Source organism: Aythya ferina, assembly GCF_964211825.1.
Source record: "Aythya ferina genome assembly, chromosome: 1".
NCBI classification, from domain to species: Eukaryota; Metazoa; Chordata; class Aves; order Anseriformes; family Anatidae; genus Aythya; species Aythya ferina.
The window spans coordinates 207,319,652-207,338,776 of record NC_140296.1 but is presented as its reverse complement, the minus strand read 5'-3'; the positions used below and the strand labels follow the sequence as shown (position 1 = coordinate 207,338,776).

The window sequence follows — 19,125 nt, the reverse complement described above, 5'->3', positions numbered from 1 at the left end:
TTACTTTAGGTGTCTACAAAGCTGCATCTTATACAAGCTAAATAAGCCCTGTTGCCTCAGCCTCTCCTCACATGGTCCTCACATGACCATCTCAGTGGTCTTCTAAGCTTGCTTCGGTTTATGTTCTTTATTTCAGAGTGGTTAGGCATTGGAAGGGGTTGCCCAGGGAGGTGGTGAAGTCACCGTCCCTGGGGGTGTTTAAGGAAAGGTTCAATGTGGTATTTAGGGATATGGTTTAGTGAGTAACTGAACTGAGTGTTCAGTTTTGGGCACCACTCTACAAGGACATTGGGGTGCTGGAGTGTGTCCAAAGGAGGGCAATGAAGCTGGTGAAGGGTCTAGAAAACAAGCCTTATTAGTAGTGGCTGAAGGAACTAGGGTTGTTTAGCCTAGAGAAAAGAAGGCTAAGGGGAGACCTTATCATACTCTACAATTACCTTAAAGGAGGTTGTAGCGAGGTGGGTATTGGGCACTTCTCCCAAGCACCAAGTGATTAGACAAGGGGAAATGGTCTCAAGTTGAAACAGAGGAGGTTTGGTTTGGATATTAGGATAAATTTCTTTACTGAAGGGGTTGTGCAGCATTGGAATAGGCTGCCCAGGGAAGTAGTTGAGACACCACCTGTGAAGGTCTTCCAAAAACGTGTATATTTAGACCTTAGACATGTTTTAGTGGTGGACATTAGTACTAGGTGAACAGTTGGACTAGATGATCTTAGGTCTTTTCCAACCTGAATGATGCTGTGACTCTTTCTTACCAAGAGGACGCATTTTGTGATTTTTCCAAGAGACCAAAGTAAGGCACACCAGCTTGCAGTTTTCCAGATCATCTTTTTGTTCTTTTGTTTGAAGTAGGATACAACATTTGCATTTTTTCAGTTACTGTAGACCCCAGTTTCCATAACTGATCATTGCATCAGTGAACAAGGGAAGAACAACTGTTATCATCTACCTGGATTTCTATAAAGCCTTTCTAGTCCCCCACAGCACTCTTGCTTCAAAATTGGGTAGATAATAGTTTTTATGGACGAACTGATAGATGGATAAGGAATTGACCGGATGACAGCATCCAAGGAGTTACAGTCAATAACCCAGTGTTCAAATGGAAACCAGTAATGAGTGCTGTCTCTTAAGGGTCTGTACTGGGACCAATACAATATAACATCACTAATAAAATCAATAGTGAGATTGAGTGCAACCTCAAAAAGTTTGCGGATGACATCAGGCTGAATGGTGTGGTTGATACACTACTGGGAAGGGATGCCATCCAGAGGGACCTTGACAGGTGTGATAACTGTGCCTATATAAACCTCATGAAGTCCAACAAAGTTGAGTAGAAGGTCCTGCACCTGGATCAGAGCAATCCCCAACATCAGCATGGAATGGATGATGAAATGATTGAGAGTAGCCCTGCAAAGAAGGACTTGGGGATACTGGTGGATGAAAAATTGGATATGGGCTTGCAATGTGTGCTTGTAAATTGGAAAACCAGTCATATCCTGGGCTTTGCAAGAAGTGTGGCCAGAGGTCAAGGGTGATTCTTTCCTTCCACTCTGCTCATGAGACCTCACCTGGAGTACTGTAACTAGCTCTGCAATCACCAGTACAAGGAAGATATGGACCTGTTAGATAAGGTCCAGAGCAGGGCTACTAAAATGTTCAGAGGGTTGGAACCCCTCTTGTATGAAGAAAGCTTGACAAAGTTGGTGTTGTTCAACCTGGACAATAATAGAAGTCTCTGAGGAGACCTTTTTGAGTTTGTAAAGGGGGCTGATAAGAAAGGCTTTTTTACTAGGGACTGTAGTGACAGGATGAGGGGCAAAGGTTTTAATCTGAAAGAGGGTAGATTTAGATTGGATATAAGGAATAAATGTTTCATGATTAAGGTTGTGGAACAAGTTGCTCAGAGTAGTTGTGGATGCCCAGTCACTGGAAGTGTTCAGAGTCAGGTTGAATCATGCTTAGAGTGATGTAATTGTAGTGAAAGATATCCTTGCCCTTGGCACAAGGGTTGGACTAGATGATCTTTAAAGGTGCCTTTCTACCCAAACCATTCTATGATTCTATATGGTACAGGACATGTTTTTGCCTTTCTTTTGCTTTTGAGTATCAGAATGTTTTGAGTATTGTAGAACGGTTAAGGTTGGAAGGGACCTTTGAAGGTAATCTTGTGCATCCCTCCTCCTCAAGAAGGATCACACAGAGCTGCTTATCCAGGACCATGTCCAGCTGTCTTTTAAATATCTCCAAGGGAAACTCCACAGCCTCTCTAGGCAACGTGTACTACTGCTCAGTTGCCTTCACAGTTTAAAAAAAAAAAAAAAAAAGCAGCAAAAAATGTTTTTTTCTGTGTTCAGACAGTGCTTCCTGTGTTTCAAATTTGTGTCCATTGCCTCATGTCTTGTCACTGGGCACCACTGGAAGGAGCCTGGCTCCATCTTCTTTGACCCCTCCCCCCTTCAGGTCTCTAGGCTAAAAAGTCTCAGTTTTCTCAGCCTTTCCTCATAGGAGACATGCTCTAACCCTTTAATTAACTTAGAGGCCTTTGGTGGTCTCCAGATGATTAAGGAAGAGGTTGAACAGCCATGGACCCAGTATTGACACATTGGCTCTGTGGTTAGTTACTGGCTTCCAGATAGACTTCATTCTGCTAAAAACCATCCTCTGGGCCTGGCCCATACCTCAAGAGCTTGTCTGTATGGATTTTATGTTGCACTGTGGCAGAAGCCTTACTGAAGTCTGTGTAGACAATACTTATGCTCTCCCCTTATCTACCAATTCAGTCATTTCATCATATGCAGTATAGTGACATACCTATCATGAATGGTGTTTACATGCCAGTTCTCAGAAATAAAAATAAAAATATCCTGAGTCAAACAGCAGATGAATTCTTGTACTGTTCTTGATTTGGACAATGGCCCTCCAGTGTTTTTATTCTCTCCCAGCTTTGACAGTTTCTCTTTCATTTTTATGCTAATGAAATTTGAAGCATTCTGCTACAATAATTCTTTCTTTCCCCTCCTTTTTAAGAATGATTTTCAAAACATGAAGCTCTATCAGCTATCCTTTAATTTCAATCTAAATAACAATAGAATAGAATAATTCAGTTGGAAAGGACCAACAAAGATCATCAAGTCCACCTGTCTGACCTCTTCAGGGCTAGACCAAAGTTTAAGCATATTATTAAGGACGTTATCCAAATGCCTCTTGAATGTTGACAGCCGTTAGTCGTCAACCACCTTGCTAAGAAGCCTGCTCCAGTGTTTGACCATCCCCACAGTAAAGAAATTTTTCCAAATATCTAGTCTGAATCTTCCCTGGTGCAGCTTTATACCATTCGCACACATTTTGTGTCACTGGTTACCAGGGAAAAGAGATCATCACATCTCTCTCTATTTCCCCTCTTCAGGGGAAGGAGAAAGGGAAAAGAACAGTAAGTTTTCTTTTCTAAAAGGTGCTTAAAATCATTAATTTGTTTTGGTAGTTTGTGTCTTTCAGAGAAAAAAATAACTAACACGTTATCCAATGACAATGTTATGTATCTTCAGTGCAGAAGTGCTGCTTAGAGCCACGTGTCCTGTTCTATAAAGTTCCTGAAAGAGTATCATGTCACTCTCTAAATGAGAGTTTTAATTTTCAAATAAATTGTTTCATGTGCATGCGTTCTTGAATGTTTCAGATATACCACGCTTGCAACTTGTTCTCCAGGAGCCTCAGCAGGAAGCTGCGATGGTTGCAGAAAATTCAAAGGAGGTAATGATTAAGCAGCAAAAATAAGCCAAAACTAAAACAGGTCAAGGACTGGCCTTAAAACAGCTAAGCTGTTACGGCCTTTTTTAACAATCCTCTTTGAAAGGTTATTATTAACCGGATTAATGGCGAAAGACAGAAATAGCTTCCAAATACTGCTTGTCCTGTGTTCTTATCAGACTGTATTTCCCTTTGCTGTCTGTGTGGAATTCTTGTGTCCTTCATTCACCCAATCCATATTCTTGCTATTTTATACCTCTTATGAGTTAGTTCTGCAGCTAAATCATAGGCTAAACTGAGGGAAGTTTCAGGAAACACAATTCCAAAGGTTCAATTGTCATTATAGGATACCTTTCAAACCCTACTTATCCCCGCTGCCCTTTTGGGGATCTGGCAGACTGACTGGAAGAAGCTGAGTTCTCTTTGTAAAACAGGAGACTAGACTATATATTCTTTCACTGTGAACAGGTTTAGGTACAGTTGCAGGTAATCCATTGGTGAGAAGAGTGCAGGATTGCCTACCTTCTACTTTGCTTTATACTCAGTCAGCCAGGTGATGGAGATGGCTGCCGATGTATATTTGTAATAAGAATTTGTTGTAGAATTGTTTGTCAGCTTAGGGCATGGTCTGGGCTCTTTCCAGACTGCTGCACTCTGTTCCAGTCTGCCTGCAGGGGGGAAGAAGATGATGCTGTGTTTTATCTAAAACAATCCTCTCCAACTGAGAGAGTTGGCAGTTTGAAGTTTCCAGCTTCTCTCCTTCTCCAGTAATTGTATAGTAAAAGATCAAGCTTCATACATGTATTTATTGACTTTTTCATTAGCTTTTGATTTAAAAATGAGGATGGAAGGTGTTACATATGAAAATGCCAAAGACTGTTTCCTTAAGTTTGTATTGCTGTGGAGTAATTAAGGCAAAAGTTGACATTTGGGACTCATGCATTCTGAGTCAGTTCATCCTGCTTGACTTCAGAGCCTTACGTTCCAATTGCCTATTTTTGAGGTCTAATCTAGTGGATCAACAGGTATACACACGTGTAAACGCATGCATGTGGTCTTTTCAAGGGCAGCTGTACGCCTCTGAGCTATTTTATAGAGCCCCTTTATAAGCATTGGTGAGACTAGGTGGTTTAGCATATGATTCACCTTGACCAAGGTGGGTGTTTAAAACAGTGGACGAATCCAACTCTGGAAGTGTCCATTTCAGTGCCTTCATACATATGTATGCCTATATAAACAGTTTTTATGCAGTGTTCACATTTGGACAGCTGTATCCTGCAACTCATGCTCCTGACCCATTACTTTAGGCAAAGATATGTATGAATCCAATTCCAATACATGCAGTTTGTGTTGTGTACACAAATTATTTTAATGCAGCCCGTACATTTAATTTCAATGTGTGCAGCTTGCAAAGGCAAAAGTACTCTAGAATGTGGGTCTGGTGATTGCTTCCATATGACTGGGTAACCTGTTAGCACCTCATGTACTTATGTTCTAGATAGTTACAGCAAGTGTTAATTCTATTCACTTCATTTTGTTTTATGTCCTTACATTACTGGGATGTTGTTTTTGTCTTTGTTTTTCAAGAGGAGAGAGGAGTAGATTTTTTTAAAGACGTTTTACTCTAGTGTTGCGGGTTAATACCAGTAAGCAGCTAAGCACTACACAGCCACTTGCTCACTCTCACCTAGTGGAATGGGGAAAAGAATCAAAAGGGTCAAAGTGCGAGAACTCCAGAGTTGAGATAAAGACAGTTTAATATTGTAAAGCAAAAGCGGTGTGTACAAGCAAAGCAAAATAAGGAGTTAATTCATTAATTGCCAACTGATTTCATTCACTATTTCTTCATCCAATTGCTGAGCACAGCATCGTATGTGAAATACTGTATTGGTCAGCTGGCGGCATCTGTCCTAGCTGTGTCCCTTCCCAGCTTCTTGTGCCTCCCCAGTCTACACACTGGCCAGGCATTATGAGAAACAGAAAAGGCCTTGATGCTATGCAAGCACTGCTCAGCAAAAAGTAAAAGAACATTGGTGTGTTATTAACACTCCTTTCATCACAAATCCAAATCATAGCACCATATGAGCTACTATGAAGAAAATTAACTTATCCCAGACAAACACAATATTTCTACTTAAGTTATGACTTGTAGTCCCTTTGTACTCTAGTTCAAACCTTTTCCCACAGAGGTAGTTCTTGTGAGAGACAGTATATGTTAGGAACTGTCATGGAATATTGAAATTTGCTTTAATTGCAACTCAACCCGTAAGTCTTACTTCTTTTATGAATGTCAATAGCAAACTAACCAATTTCCTGAGTTTTATTCAACGTCTTTGTGTGGGCAAAAGGAGTCTGGGTCTGTGAAATAGCAAAGTCTCCTCTCTCTTAGCAGTATGCTCCAACTTCAGCAGTCAGGTTCTTTCCTATCTGAAAGAGAAGCAGGAGAGGTATAGCAGTTAATAGATTCTTGTTGAGTAGTTAATTCATTTACGTTATGTAGCCTAGTGTAACCTTCCTTGAGAGACTGCAGGTTCTTTATCTGCTCCAACAGTAAAGCATACAGTGACAAACACATGATTTCTCACATTCACTGCTTGGGTGGTGAAAAGTTAAAAATCTATTATCAGTTGCTTTGAAGCACTGAAGATGAAAGAGTAAGCAAGGTGGGAAGGAGATTAATTGCATTCAGTAATATCCTGAACTCATACCCTAAATCTGATCGGATACCGTAACCTGATGTCTTAGTTTTAGTCTTTCATCTTAGAAAGACGTCTTAGTCTTCTGCTTACCATCATAAATAATCTATTTTTTTTTTAATTTTATTTCTGTTAGGCATCAGAAATGGGTCTAAAGTAGGGAATGTCAGGTTTTACTCAAAGCTTGGCAGAATAGCAGCTAAGATAGCTATCTTCCAATGCAAAGATTGTAGCTCAAAACTAAGTATGTTTTCTTCCACCAATAGAACAAAAATGCTGGATCTGAGGTGAAAATGCAAGACTTGCAGACTCTGGAAGATCCAGCCTCTTATGTAGATTGCTCTCCTACACTGAGAGGTAAGGACGTAGAATAAATTACATTGACCTTAAAACTGTGGAAATTTGAGAGTCGTCATGGAAAAATCCAAGGTGATTTGGAAAGCAGAGCTTTCAGGTCAGAATCTAAAGATACACAGGAATTAGCAAAGATACACAGGAGTTAGAAGAGAAAACACTATTGCAGGCAAGAAGTAATGCATCAGAAGAGAAGAAAAAAGTAGTCCCTACTACTGTCCCTAATACTGTGTGAAAGGGAGAACGTTTTGAAGGAGGCTATTTGTTGATGCAGAGACTGATGTGTAGTACGTGGAAGAGACTTAAGGTAAGATGAAGGATTGGGTTCCTGTCTTCAAACTAGCAAGCTTTTTTTTTTGTCTCTGGTACTACTGCCTTCCCTCCCCACCCTACCTCTAAATTATCAAAACCAAAACAAAACAAACAAAAAAAACCCACCATCACCACCAACTAAAAATTGTTACCTGGGTGGTTGCAGAGTAAGGCTTCTAAAAATTAGTAATGCTATGATTAAATGCTCATATCTCTACCTTCTCGCACTTCATGAAGAGATGATCACTTGCTTAATTGCTTGAAAGCTTAAGCTGTTGCCAACAATCATCGAATCATAGAATAATTAAGGTTGGAAAAGATGTCCAAGATCATCTGGTCCGACCATCCCCCTGCTACCAATATCACCCACTAAACCGTGTCCGTAAGCACCATGTCCAACCTTTCTGTAAACACTCCAAGGGACGGTGACTCTATCACCTCCCTGGACAACCCATTCCAATGCCTGACTACTCTTTCTAAGAAGAAATTTCTCCTAATTTCCAACCTAAATTAACCCTGGTGCAACTTAAGGCCATTCCCTGTAGTCCTATCACTAGTTATCTGTGAGAAGAGGCTTACCCCCAGCTCCCCACAACTTCCTTTCAGGTAGTTGGAGAGAACAATATGAGCAAAATAGCAAAATCAAACCTGAATGGGCAACTACTATAATCTCTGGTGTTTCTTAGCATTTAAGAGCTTAGATTTACAACCTTGCTTTTCTTAATGCACATATTTATAATTTTCTAGGATTTTTTCGGTTTTGACAACAATAACAAACAAAACAATAAAAAAAGAAACAACGCAAAACCAACAAAACAGAAAATGAGGTTTCAGAGGTTTTTTTTAATAATAGTTCTAGCAGTGTGACAGAGCTAATTTAGCTATCAGAAAAAAAAAAAAAGTAATTTTCTCAAAGAAGAGGTGTAATTGCAGGGTTCATAATTAAATCCTCATTTCTTTTTTTTTTTTTTTTTTTTAAGGGTGCAAGTGTACTGGTTCACTTTTCTCTTTGTCTCTTCATCCTTTTGTAGAGGTTAGATATACTGTAGACTTGGGTGATGCCAGCATGCAGTAAATGCAGTAGTTTTTGCATCTGCAGAGCTTGGGGATGTCTGGACCCAGTCCATAGCTTCAAACTCTTGACCTTTTTTATTTCCTACCTTGGAAACTGGAGAAACTCCAGTCCTGTAAATTGCCTGTTTGATTACCTACTGAATTAATGTACAACTCATTTACTTATGGTGACATATACATTTTATGACTAGGTATGTCAGGATTGATGGTGAATTCAGAAGTGCAAAAGCCTTTTGATGATACTTCGGTGCTACCTGAGGTACAAATTTTACCCCATACTTTTTACTTTTCAATATTGTATGAATCCATGGATATGGTAACTACTTGTAATTTCAGAAGCCCCAAAGAACAGTTTTTGTTTTAGCATCCCATAATAACAACTAGTTAGTAATCTTTAATACATAGCTTTTTTTAATAGTTCCTCATAAATTATTTCTGCCCTGCAACCTGGTAGAATGGACAGTCTTTGTAATACAAGATACTGACTTATTTCTGTACTGGTGATCCATGCTTTATGGCCAGGATTTGTGACTGTTTTGGGGGGTAAGAGGAAACTTTAAGATTAATATTTGGAAAAATTCAAGCACTTTAGACCAGATGTTTTGTTTAGTCTTCATACTTTGGAGATGGACGCATACTGGAATATGTGTTTCTATATTATTTCTTAACCACATTAAATGGGCAAGTAGAATAGGGGACAAAACCTCCTGTTTTGGAGACTATGGATACAGTAGATAAGTCTAGTGGAATACATCTGAGAATCACAGGAGAACTGAGACATTTCAGAATCAGACTATCCTGTAACCAAGAAAGAATGTGAAATAAGGTAACAGGAAGTTACATTTATGGTTTAATCCTCAAAACAGTCTTTCATGCTGCTGCTTCATAGGATCATAGAATGGCTTGGGTTGGAAGGGACCTTAAAGATCATCTAATTCCAACTCCCCCTCCCCACAATGGGCAAGGACACCTTCCACTAGACCAAGTTACTCAAAGCTCCATCCAACCTGGCCTTAAACAATTCCAGGGATGGGGCATCCACAAATTCTCTGGGCAACTTGTTCCAGTAAACAAATAATGTTTACTATTATCCTCATTGTAAGTAATTTCTTCCCATCACCAAATCTAAATCTACCCACTTTTAGTTTGAAGCCATTAGTCCTTGTCCTATCACTACATTCCCTGATAAAGAGTCCTTCCCCAGCTTTCCTGTAGGCTCTCTTTAAGTTCTGGAAGGCCCTTATAAGGTCTTCCCAGAGCCTTCTCTTCTCCAGGCTGAGCAACCCCACCTCCCTCAGCCTATCTTCATAGGAGAGGTATGTTCCAGCCCTTTGATCATCCTTGTGGCCCTCCTCTGGACTTTCTCTAATACAACCATGTCCTTCTTATATTGTCCTTATATATTCAGGAACTGAAATGACCTGAGGAGTCCTCCTGTTTTTAATAAGGGTATTGCACTTGATAGCACAAGAAAGGGTAACCTTAAACTACAAAATGTAGAACGCAGTTACTTTGAGAACAATGAAAAGTGTCCCTTTGACAGGATTCAAAGGAAAATTGAAACCTTTTGTTGTGTTTTAGGCAACAACAGATGGCTTTCCCAGGGGAAGTGAGCAGTTTACTGGGGAAAAATGTATGTCTGGAATTCTAGAATATCTTGCTGCAGAGAAACAGAAGGAGCTGTCAGTTTTGCTGCTGGAACTGAAAGAAGCCCAAGAAGAAATAGCATTTCTGAAAGGGCAGCTCAAGGACCCAAACAGTCAAACTTCTACAGTAAATGAAGCAGGAGAAGAAGCTAACCAGCTGGAAGATAATTCCCAGATACAGCATCTTGACGGGGAAGAGCAAAAGGCTTCAGATGCACAAAATAAGTTGATCAATAGCTCATTACTGAGAGAAACAGAAATACAGCAAATTAGTGCACTTCAGGAAAACAAAACCAGTCTTCAAGAGGTGCCCCAGGGGAGTGCTGTTCATGACAGAAGGGAAATGGAAGCAACACAGGTAGTCTCTACAACAGTTTCAGAGCCTGGCACCTCTCAATGTGAAGATCTGATAAAGCTGCAAAATCAAGTTACAGAACTGCAAATAATTCTGCAGAAATCAGAAGAATCCTATAAGAAAGATCTGGGAGAAAAAGATGACGAAATAAATAGGCTAAACCAGTTGGCTGAGGAATACAGAAAAAAGATAGAGGATTCTGACAGTGCATTTTGTGTTTTGGCTGAAGAAAGAGATCAGCTCCTTTGTCAGGCAAAGGACCTTTCTACCATAACAGAACTGAAGGAGCAAGTGAAGCAACTGGAGGAAAATCTAGCTCTTTCAGAAAAGCGGAGACTGTCAGACAGTCAGAACAGTCTTCTGAGAGAACAAATCCAAAGCCTAAAAAATGAATTTAAATCCAAAGAGATAAAAATTGAAGCTTTGCAAAAAGACTTGGATGAAGCACAACTTCAGCTTTCTGATCAGGACCTGCAACTAAAAGACATGAGAAGCCAGGTCCAGAACAAGGAATGTGAAGTACTTGACCTGGAACAACTTCTGAGGAAGAAAACAGCTGAGATAGAAGAGCTTTCCCAAAGCTTAACCTTAAAGGGCAATGAAGCAGCAAGCCTAGAACAGCTTGTTGCTGAACATACCAGGTGTATAGAGACCCTGCAGCAAACCTTGTTTGAGAAAGAAGAACAGATGACAGAGATCAGTGTCAGCATGTCTGAGAAAATAGTACTGCTGAATGAAGAAAAATTTTCTCTAGAAACTGAGTTAAAGAGTCTCAAAGAGAAAACAAGCCTCTTATTAAAAGCCAAGGAGGAAAAAGACGAAAACATAAAAGCAAAAGATACATACCTGAGCTGTGAATCATCTGAGCAGCAGTATGGGACAGAAACAGCATGTAAAGAAAGTGAGACATTAGTAAGTGAACTTGAACTTCTGAAAAAAGAAAATGAACAAGTAAAGCGGAAGTTGCAAGCAGCACTTGTTAACAGGAAGGAGCTCCTGAAGAAGGTTAGCAAATTGGAGAACGAATTAGTAGAGCTGAGAAGAGGGGCTGAATCAGAAAACTCAGTGGCTCAAGAAGCTGAAGGAGGAGAAAATATGACAGTTAGAATAAGCCAAGAAGTGAATCTTGAAAGCCAGCCCAGAGAGGAGTATCTAATTCAACTGCTTTCTGAAAAGGAATCGGAGTTGCAGAGCATCCGGAAGGACCTGCTAGATAAAGAAACTGCTGAAGCACAGTTACACGCAGTGATTGAGGAAATGAAGCAAAGCTTGCAAGGAAAGACAAACATTGATTCGATTGAAGTTGAAATCATGAAAGGTCAGACAATTGCTGACAAACTAACTGAAACCAATAAAAGCCCAGAAGATTATGAAGAAAATGAAAAAAAATGTTCAGCAGCTACAAATCTTGAAGAAAACCAGAAGTCTGCTCTGAAAGAGAGGATTTCAACTCTTGAACAAGAAAAGGAACAACTTCAAAAAAAACTTCAGGAAGCACTGGTGTCTCGCAAAGACACTATAAAGAAGGCTCAAGAGAAAGACAGGCATCACAGAGAACAGCTTAAACAGCAGAAAGATGATTACAACATCTTACAAGAACAATTTGATATGCAAAGCAAAGAGAAGGAAAGCATCCAAGCTCAGCTCAGACAACTCCAAGAACAGAGAGGATCAAGAGAGAGTATTCCTGAGAATCAAGGTTGGTTGGATTCTTCGTGCTTGGAAGCAGAAAATACTACAAACAGCAAGCTTATACAAGTTGCAGGTGTTTCTGAGGAAGAGTATAAGACAAAATTTGAGAAATTGCAGATGGAAAAAGAGGAATTGGAACATCAGGTCAGCCATATGGAAAGTGAACTTGCTTGCAAATCAGAATTAGTCTTTCGTTTGCAAGAACGCATAGCACAGTTGTTTCCGGAGACAGGACTGACTAGAACCTCCGACCAAGCTGAAGCTGACACAGCAAGACTTCAGACAGAATTGGAGGAAAGTCAAGTAAAAGTTTCTAGAGAAGACAATCTGGAAGACCTGAAAACACTTATGCATCAAAAGGATGAAGAAATTGAATTCCTTAATTTGCAGTTAAGGCAGAAAAGTGAAGCTCTCATTAACGCAGAGGCACAGTTGCTGGAAAAAGAAGATTTGATCAAGAGACTCTGTAGTCAGTTTGAAACTCAAGCTCAGGTACATGAGGAACAAAGCGAGAGACTGCAAACTGAGCAGCCTGAAATTCAGCACAAGCAAGATGACAATGCAGAAGCAGCTAAACAGAAGAATCAAATGCAGAGAAAGTTGCAAGCTGCACTTATTTCTAGAAAAGAAGCATTAAAGGAGAGCAAATCTCTGAAAGAGGAACTGGCAAATGCCAAAGCTATTATTGAGAATCTTTCTGTCAAGCTGACAAATATGGAAAGTGAAATACGTGGCCATGTTAAAGAAACAGATAGTTTAACAGAAAAGTTAGTGGGTCTCACTGAAGAGCGAGAAAAACTTATTGCAGAAGTTGATAAGGTAGTTAGAGAAAATCAGAATCTTGATGGATGCTGTAAAAACCTTAAATTGACTCTAGACAGAGTTGTTCTAGAGAAAGAGAAGCAGGAGAAGGAGATGGAATCCTTGAAATGTTTTCAAGCTGCTGAGAGTTCTGAGTGGTGTGAGAAATATAGGGAGCTTCAGAAAGAATATGAAACTCTCCTGCAGTCATATGAAAATGTGAGTAATGAGGCTGAGCGGATTCAGCGTGTTTTGGAAACTGTTAGACAGGAAAAGCAGGAAATTTTCATTAAGCTGAAAAGTGCTGAAGCAAAAAGAGAAGAAACAGATAAGCAGCTACAGGAAGCTGGGCAGGAAATTGATGGAATGAAGGAGAAAATGAGGAAATTTGCAAAATCAAAGCAACAAAAGATCCTGGAACTAGAGGAGGAGAATGAGAAGCTTAGATCAGAGATACATTCTACAGATGAGGACCTACACAGGACCAGAGATGTATCTTTATTTACAAATATTAGCCTGAAAGAAGATCTGGAGAGCTCTAGGAGGGATTATCAGTCTCTTTCTACTCAGCTTGAAACAGTAATGGCTGAAAAAGAGTCTCTTACTCAAGAGATCACAGACTTAAAGCATCACTTGCAGTTAACAGAATCCAAGCTGAAGGAAAGCAGAGAACTGATAGACAAGTATGGTGCCCAGAAGACAACAGGAGAAGAAACAAATCAGGCAGTTGACATGCCACCACCTGTGGAGAGGACTGAAAATCAAGTGGATTTAAGCTTTAGACCAAAATCTCCTAATGCAGAGCTGGAACAAAAAGCTTTTGAAGATAGTAGTTTATCTGAGGATCTTAATATCTATGTAAAAAAGATAGCTGAGCTCACAGAGCGAATCACAGAACTAGAAGATAATAGGAGGGCTTCAGAACAACAGCTGGGTGACATCCGCGTGTGTGTGGAGACTTTAGCAGGTGAGAAGAGGGCTTTAGAGACCCAAATGGAAGTGAAAGTCCATGAATTGAATATTCTCCAGGACACAGTAGCAAAGATGGAGCAAACAGTTCAAAACACAAAAGAAGACCTTATCAGGATGTCTGAACTGAAGGACACTCTAGAGGCTGAGAAGGATGATTTGGAAGAAAGGCTCATGAATCAGCTGGCAGAACTTAATGGGAGTATTGGAAATTATCAGCAAAATGCAACAGACTTCCAAATTGAAAATGAGCAACTGAAACGTGAGCTTCAGAGTTTGCAGAGAATTATACATGAAGTAGAGGAGGAGAAACGTCAGATGGCAAAGGAGAATAGTAAAACAAGTTCAGAAAATCAAAAGGTAGAAAAGCTAAAGGACACGTGGAGGGGAGACAGTAGCACACATGTAAAGGAGCTTCAGGAATTGCTGAGGCAGAAACAGCAGGAGATTAAGCAGCTGCAGAAAGACTGTATTAAAAGCCAGGAAAAAATCAGTAGTTTAGAAAGAACTGTTAAAGCTCTGGAATTTGTCCAGAGCGAGTCTCAGAAAGATCTAGAAGCAGCCAAAGAAACTTTAGCAAAAGCACTTGAAGACACCAGTAAAGCCCAGAAAGAGCTTGCTCTCTGCAGAGTAGTATTGGATGACACACAGAGTGAGGCAGCAAGGGTTCTAGCAGAGAGTGTCAAAGTAAAAGAAGAGTTACGTGCAAACAAAGAGAATATTCAAATTCAAATGAAGAAAAAAGATGAGGACTTTGAAAGAAGACTGGAACAGGAGAAAAACAAGCACTCAAAGGAAATCAAGAACATGGAAGAAAAGCTGGCAACTTTGCAGAGGGAGAAAGACTATATGGAAACAACTGTTCGTGATGTTCAAGACTCTTTGACAACAAAGGATCAAGAAGCCAAGGAATTGGAAGGCAACCTAAACAAAACACTAGCCCAACTTGCAGCGTTCACCAGGAGCATGTCTTCCCTTCAGGATGACAGGGATAGAGTGATAGATGAATCCAAAACATGGGAGAAGAAATTCACAGAAACTATTCAAAAGAAGGAGGAAGAAATACGTTCAAAAGAGGAAACGTGTGTTATGCTAAAGGACCAGATGAAGCAGATGACTATACATGTGGAAGAACTTCAGATTCATATATCCAGGTAAAGAAGGTGATAATGACTAAGCTGGTATTAATGTATTTCCTTTTAAGAAGCAGCAGCCAAAGGTAAGAAAGGACTTCCACTTCCTTTTGCAACATACTGTAAAGAAAGAATTATGAATACATAAATATGCTAAATGTGACAATTGGCAAAAGTAATGAATGCCTAAGATGGAGAGAAGAATTATTCTTAAACAAACAAACAAACAAAACATAATTAGGCTCATCTCTTGGATCACTTGCATTTGAATAGAAAAGAGGTTTGGAGTTAGGCTGTAGGGAGTTAGTATGTATTTGTTGAATGCACAAAGATACAGGGGAATTAACACTGTGAACTATTCCCCCTTCTCATCATGAGAGTACTCCTGTTAGATCTATTCCCTGTAACAGTCAGTAGCCAACTGAGTACTATCCTGAGTCTTTAGTAGTCTGAAATTCAAAATATTCTTTTGCATCAAATTGTCACTCCTAGAAATTAAATTTGGCAAGTCAATAGAGGGTTGGGATACATAATTCCAGTTTAATCCCATATTAGATTTTAAGGGAAAGACGGAGCAAGAGAAATACAATGAAAAGCTATCTTTTATCTTCCAACATTAAAAACAAACCATTGAGTAAATTTGTTTGACAAAGTTTGCGATCAAAATGCTCTATTTTTATATGCTGGAAAGTGAAATGAGTATCAAGCAACTGAGAACAGCAACTTCACTGATTTATACTTCCCAGATAAAATGGGAGAGAAAAAGGAGTATTTTGATGAAAAAGGAGGTGATAATACTCAACATCTAACCTTCACCTTTTTTGACAATATTGACATAAAGATTTATTTCACTGAACACTGAAAAATAATCACATAATCACAGAATGTTTGAGGTTGGAAGGCACATCTGGCATCTTGTTTTCAAGAAGACTGACTTTGGCTTTTTCAAGGATCTGCTTGGAAGAGTCCTATGGGATAAAGCTCTGGAAGAAAGAGTGGCCCAAGAAAGCTGAACGATATTCAAGGATCACCTCTTTTTGGCTCAAAAGCAGTCCACCCCAATGAATAGAAAGGCAAAAATGCCAGGAGGTGTGTCACGAGTAACCTGGGAAGAATACAGAGACATACTGATATGGTTTAGTGGAGGACTGGTTAGTGTTAGGCCAGAGGTTGGACTAGGTGATCTTGGAGGTCTCTTCCAGCCTAGACAATTCTGTGATTCTGTGATTGTCTGAGCATGTAGGCATGAAGTCAGAAAAGCTAAAGCCCAAATGGAACTGAGTCTGGCCAAGATCATTAAAAGAGCTTATATAAATACACCAGTAATAAAAGGAAGACTAAGGAAAATGTGGGTCTACTGCTGTATGAAATGGGGTACCAGGGTACCCAGGACAGGGTAAAGGTACACAGGCTGAGGTACTCAGATGCATTCTTTGCCTCAGTCTTTACTGGCAAGACTGTTCTTCAGGAATCCCAGGTCCCAGAGACTAGAGTGAAAGGCCAGAGCAAGGAAGATGTACCAAGAAAGAGGATCAGATTGTATCAGGTTTAAGCAAACTGGACATTCATGGGGCTCATTCACTGTGGGTCCTGATGGAATACACCTATGAGTGCTGAGGCAGCTGGCAGATGTCATGGCAAGGACACTCTTGATAAACCTTGATTGATCATGGTGAAAGGAAGAAGTGCCTGAAGAGTGGAGGAAAGCAAGTATCACTCTTATCTTTAAAAAGAGCAGGGAGGAGGACCCAGGGAATAGGCCTGCCCAGCCTCACCTCAAACCCTAGGAAGATGATAAAGCAGCTAATCCTGGAAACCATTTTCAGGCACATGAGGGACAAGAAAATCATAGAATCATAGATTCGTTAAGGTTGGAAGAGACCTCCAAGATCATCTGGTCTGACCATCCCCCACCACCAATATTATCCATTAAACCACGTCCCAAAGTACCACATCAAACCTTTCCTTAAACACCTCCAGGGATGGTGACTCCACCATCTCCCTGGGCAACCCATTCCAATGCCTAACTATTTCTGAGAAGAAATTTCTCCTAATTTCCAAACTGAACCTCCCGTGGCACAACTTGAGGCCATTCCCTCTGGTCCTATCACTAGCTATCTACAAGAAGAGGCCAACCCCCAGCTCCTCACACCTTCCTTGCAGGTAGTTGTAAAGAAGAATAAGGTCTCCTGTGAGCCTCTTCTGCTCCAGACTAAACACTTTCAGTTCCCTCGGCAAATCCTCATAGGACTTGCGTTCCAGAGCCTTCACCAGTTTTGTAATCATTCTCTGGACATGCTTCAGGGCCTTGATGTCTTTCTTGTAGTGAGGGACCCAAAACTGAACACAGTACTCGAGATGTGGCCTCACCAGAGCAGAATACAAGGGGACGATCACCTCCCTGGTCCTGCTGGCTACACTATTCCTGATACAAGCCAGAATGCCATTAGCCTTCTTGGCCACGTGGGCACACTGTTGGCTTGTGTTCATGAGGAACACTTACCATGAATTTACCAAGGGGAATTCATACTTGACTGATTTTATAAGCTTCTACAAAGAAATGACCAGCCTGGTAGATGAGAGGAGAGCAATGGATATTGTCTACTTTGATTTCGGTAAGGCCTTTGACACTGTCTCCCATAAGATCCTTATAGACAAGCTCTTGATGTACAGTCTGGATGAGCAGATAGTGAGGTGGGTTGAAAACTAGCTAAATGGCTGAGCCCAGAGAGTGATAAGCAGTGGCACAAAGTCCAGTTGGAGGACAGTAACTAGTGGTGTAGCGCAAGGGTCAATACTGGGTCCAGTCTTATTTAATATCTTTATTGATTTGCTAGATGGTGGGGCAGAGTGTACACTCAGCAAGTTTGCAGATGACACAAAACAGGGAGGAGTGGCTGATACTCCTTTTTATGGAGAAAACAAGGGTGTGGGGAGACCTCATTGTTCTCTAAAGCTACCAGAAAGGAGGTTGCAGCAAGGAGGGTGTCAGTCTCATTTATCAGGAGACAAGTGATAGGATGCAAGGAAATGGTCTCAAGTTGCACAAGCTTTAGGTTCTATATCAGGAAAAATTTCTTCATGGAAAAGGAGGCTAGGCATTGGAACAGGCTGCCTAAGGAAGTGCTTAAGTAACCATCCCTGGAGGTATTTAAGAGACACGTGGATGTGGCACTTAGGGACATGGTTTAGCGGTGGACTTGGTAGTGTTAGGTTGATGGTTGGACTTGATGATCTTAAGGGTCTCTTCCAACATAAATGACTCTAAATGATTCTGTAATTACATTAGCCAAGACACAATAGTCCTCTCTAGACCATGCAAATTCTATTCCCTTTTCATTCCAAGCTACAGCTTGTTTCATCTTCAGTCTTTTATAGGAGAAATTCATTTCCATGTGCAGTGAGGCTCAGATTTTGTTTGCTACTTAAGGTGTGTAACATTCTATGATTATGTTTGTTAGAAGGTCATACCGCCATCCAGCAGGACCTGGACAGGCTGATAGAAACCTCATGAATTTCAACAAAGAAAAGTATAAAGTCCTGAACCCAGGCCAGAATGACTCCAGACACCAGAAGATGCTGGAGGGTGCCCAGTGACCGGACAAAAGACAATGACCACAAACCAGAACACAGGAGGTGCCATCTAAACGTCAGGAAACACTTTTTCACTGTGTGGGTGGCCAGGCGTTGGCAAAAGCTGCCCAAAAAGGCTGTGGAGTCTCCAACCTTGAAGATCTTCAAAAGCCATCTGGAAATGGCCCTGGGCAATTTGGTCTAGGTGTCCCTGCTTGAGCAGAGGGGACATGAAAATCAAGAGTTGTGAGCTTCCTTTTCCCCCCTCTTCCCTGCCCTCAGGATCCTTAATTCCACTGTCTCATGGTCACTGCAGTCAAGGCTGCCTTTGACCATCATATTCCCAACAAGCTGCTTGTTGGTGTGTATGAGGTCCAGAAGAGCGCCTGATACTTTGAATTTTAGATTGAGGGAAGCTAATAATCTGGATATTTCACACACAGAATCACACACAGAATTTCTAGGTTGGAAGAGACCTCAAGATCATCGAGTCCAACCTCTGACCTAACGCTAACAGTCCCCACTAAACCATATCCCTAAGCTCTACATCTAAACGTCTTTTGAAGACTTCCAGGGATGGTGACTCCACCACTTCCCTGGGCAGCCTGTTCCAGTGCCTCACAACCCTTTCAGTGAAGAAGTTCTTCCTAACATCTAACCTAAAACTCCCCTGGCGCAACTTAAGCCCATTCCCCCTCGTCCTGTCACCAGGCACGTGGGAGAACAGGCCAACCCCCACCTCGCTACAGCCTCCCTTGAGGTACCTATAGA

At 40.8% G+C, this 19,125-nt stretch overlaps 1 protein-coding gene and 1 long non-coding RNA gene across 7 annotated transcripts in view; one reads left to right on the top strand and one right to left on the bottom strand.

The window, feature by feature from the left end:
- Window positions 1-19,125, top strand: part of GOLGB1 (golgin B1) — a 68,411-nt gene that overhangs the window by 26,694 nt on the left and 22,592 nt on the right. For 4 of the 5 annotated variants that reach the window (XR_014688807.1, XM_084507056.1, XM_084507054.1 and 1 more), the window contains 4 exons: window positions 3,679-3,752; window positions 6,712-6,802; window positions 8,377-8,444; window positions 9,767-14,802. Coding sequence is in view for 4 of the 5 variants with exons in the window: in XM_084507056.1 (XP_084363182.1) it covers window positions 3,679-3,752; window positions 6,712-6,802; window positions 8,377-8,444; window positions 9,767-14,802 (5,269 nt within the window). In the remaining variant the exon portion in view is untranslated. Of the gene's footprint in view, window positions 1-3,678; window positions 3,753-6,711; window positions 6,803-8,376; window positions 8,445-9,766; window positions 14,803-19,125 lie in introns of those variants that run through there. The other variant, XM_084507057.1, reaches the window with a different exon arrangement.
- LOC311430469 lies at window positions 5,489-11,139 on the bottom strand. Of its 2 annotated transcripts, XR_014688808.1 has the most exons (3): window positions 11,033-11,139; window positions 6,056-6,176; window positions 5,489-5,754 (listed from the first exon to the last, which is right to left on the bottom strand). It is a non-coding gene; the product is annotated as an uncharacterized lncRNA (long non-coding RNA). The 2 variants fall into 2 exon arrangements; XR_014688809.1 differs by having other exon boundaries at window positions 5,489-6,176; window positions 11,033-11,114.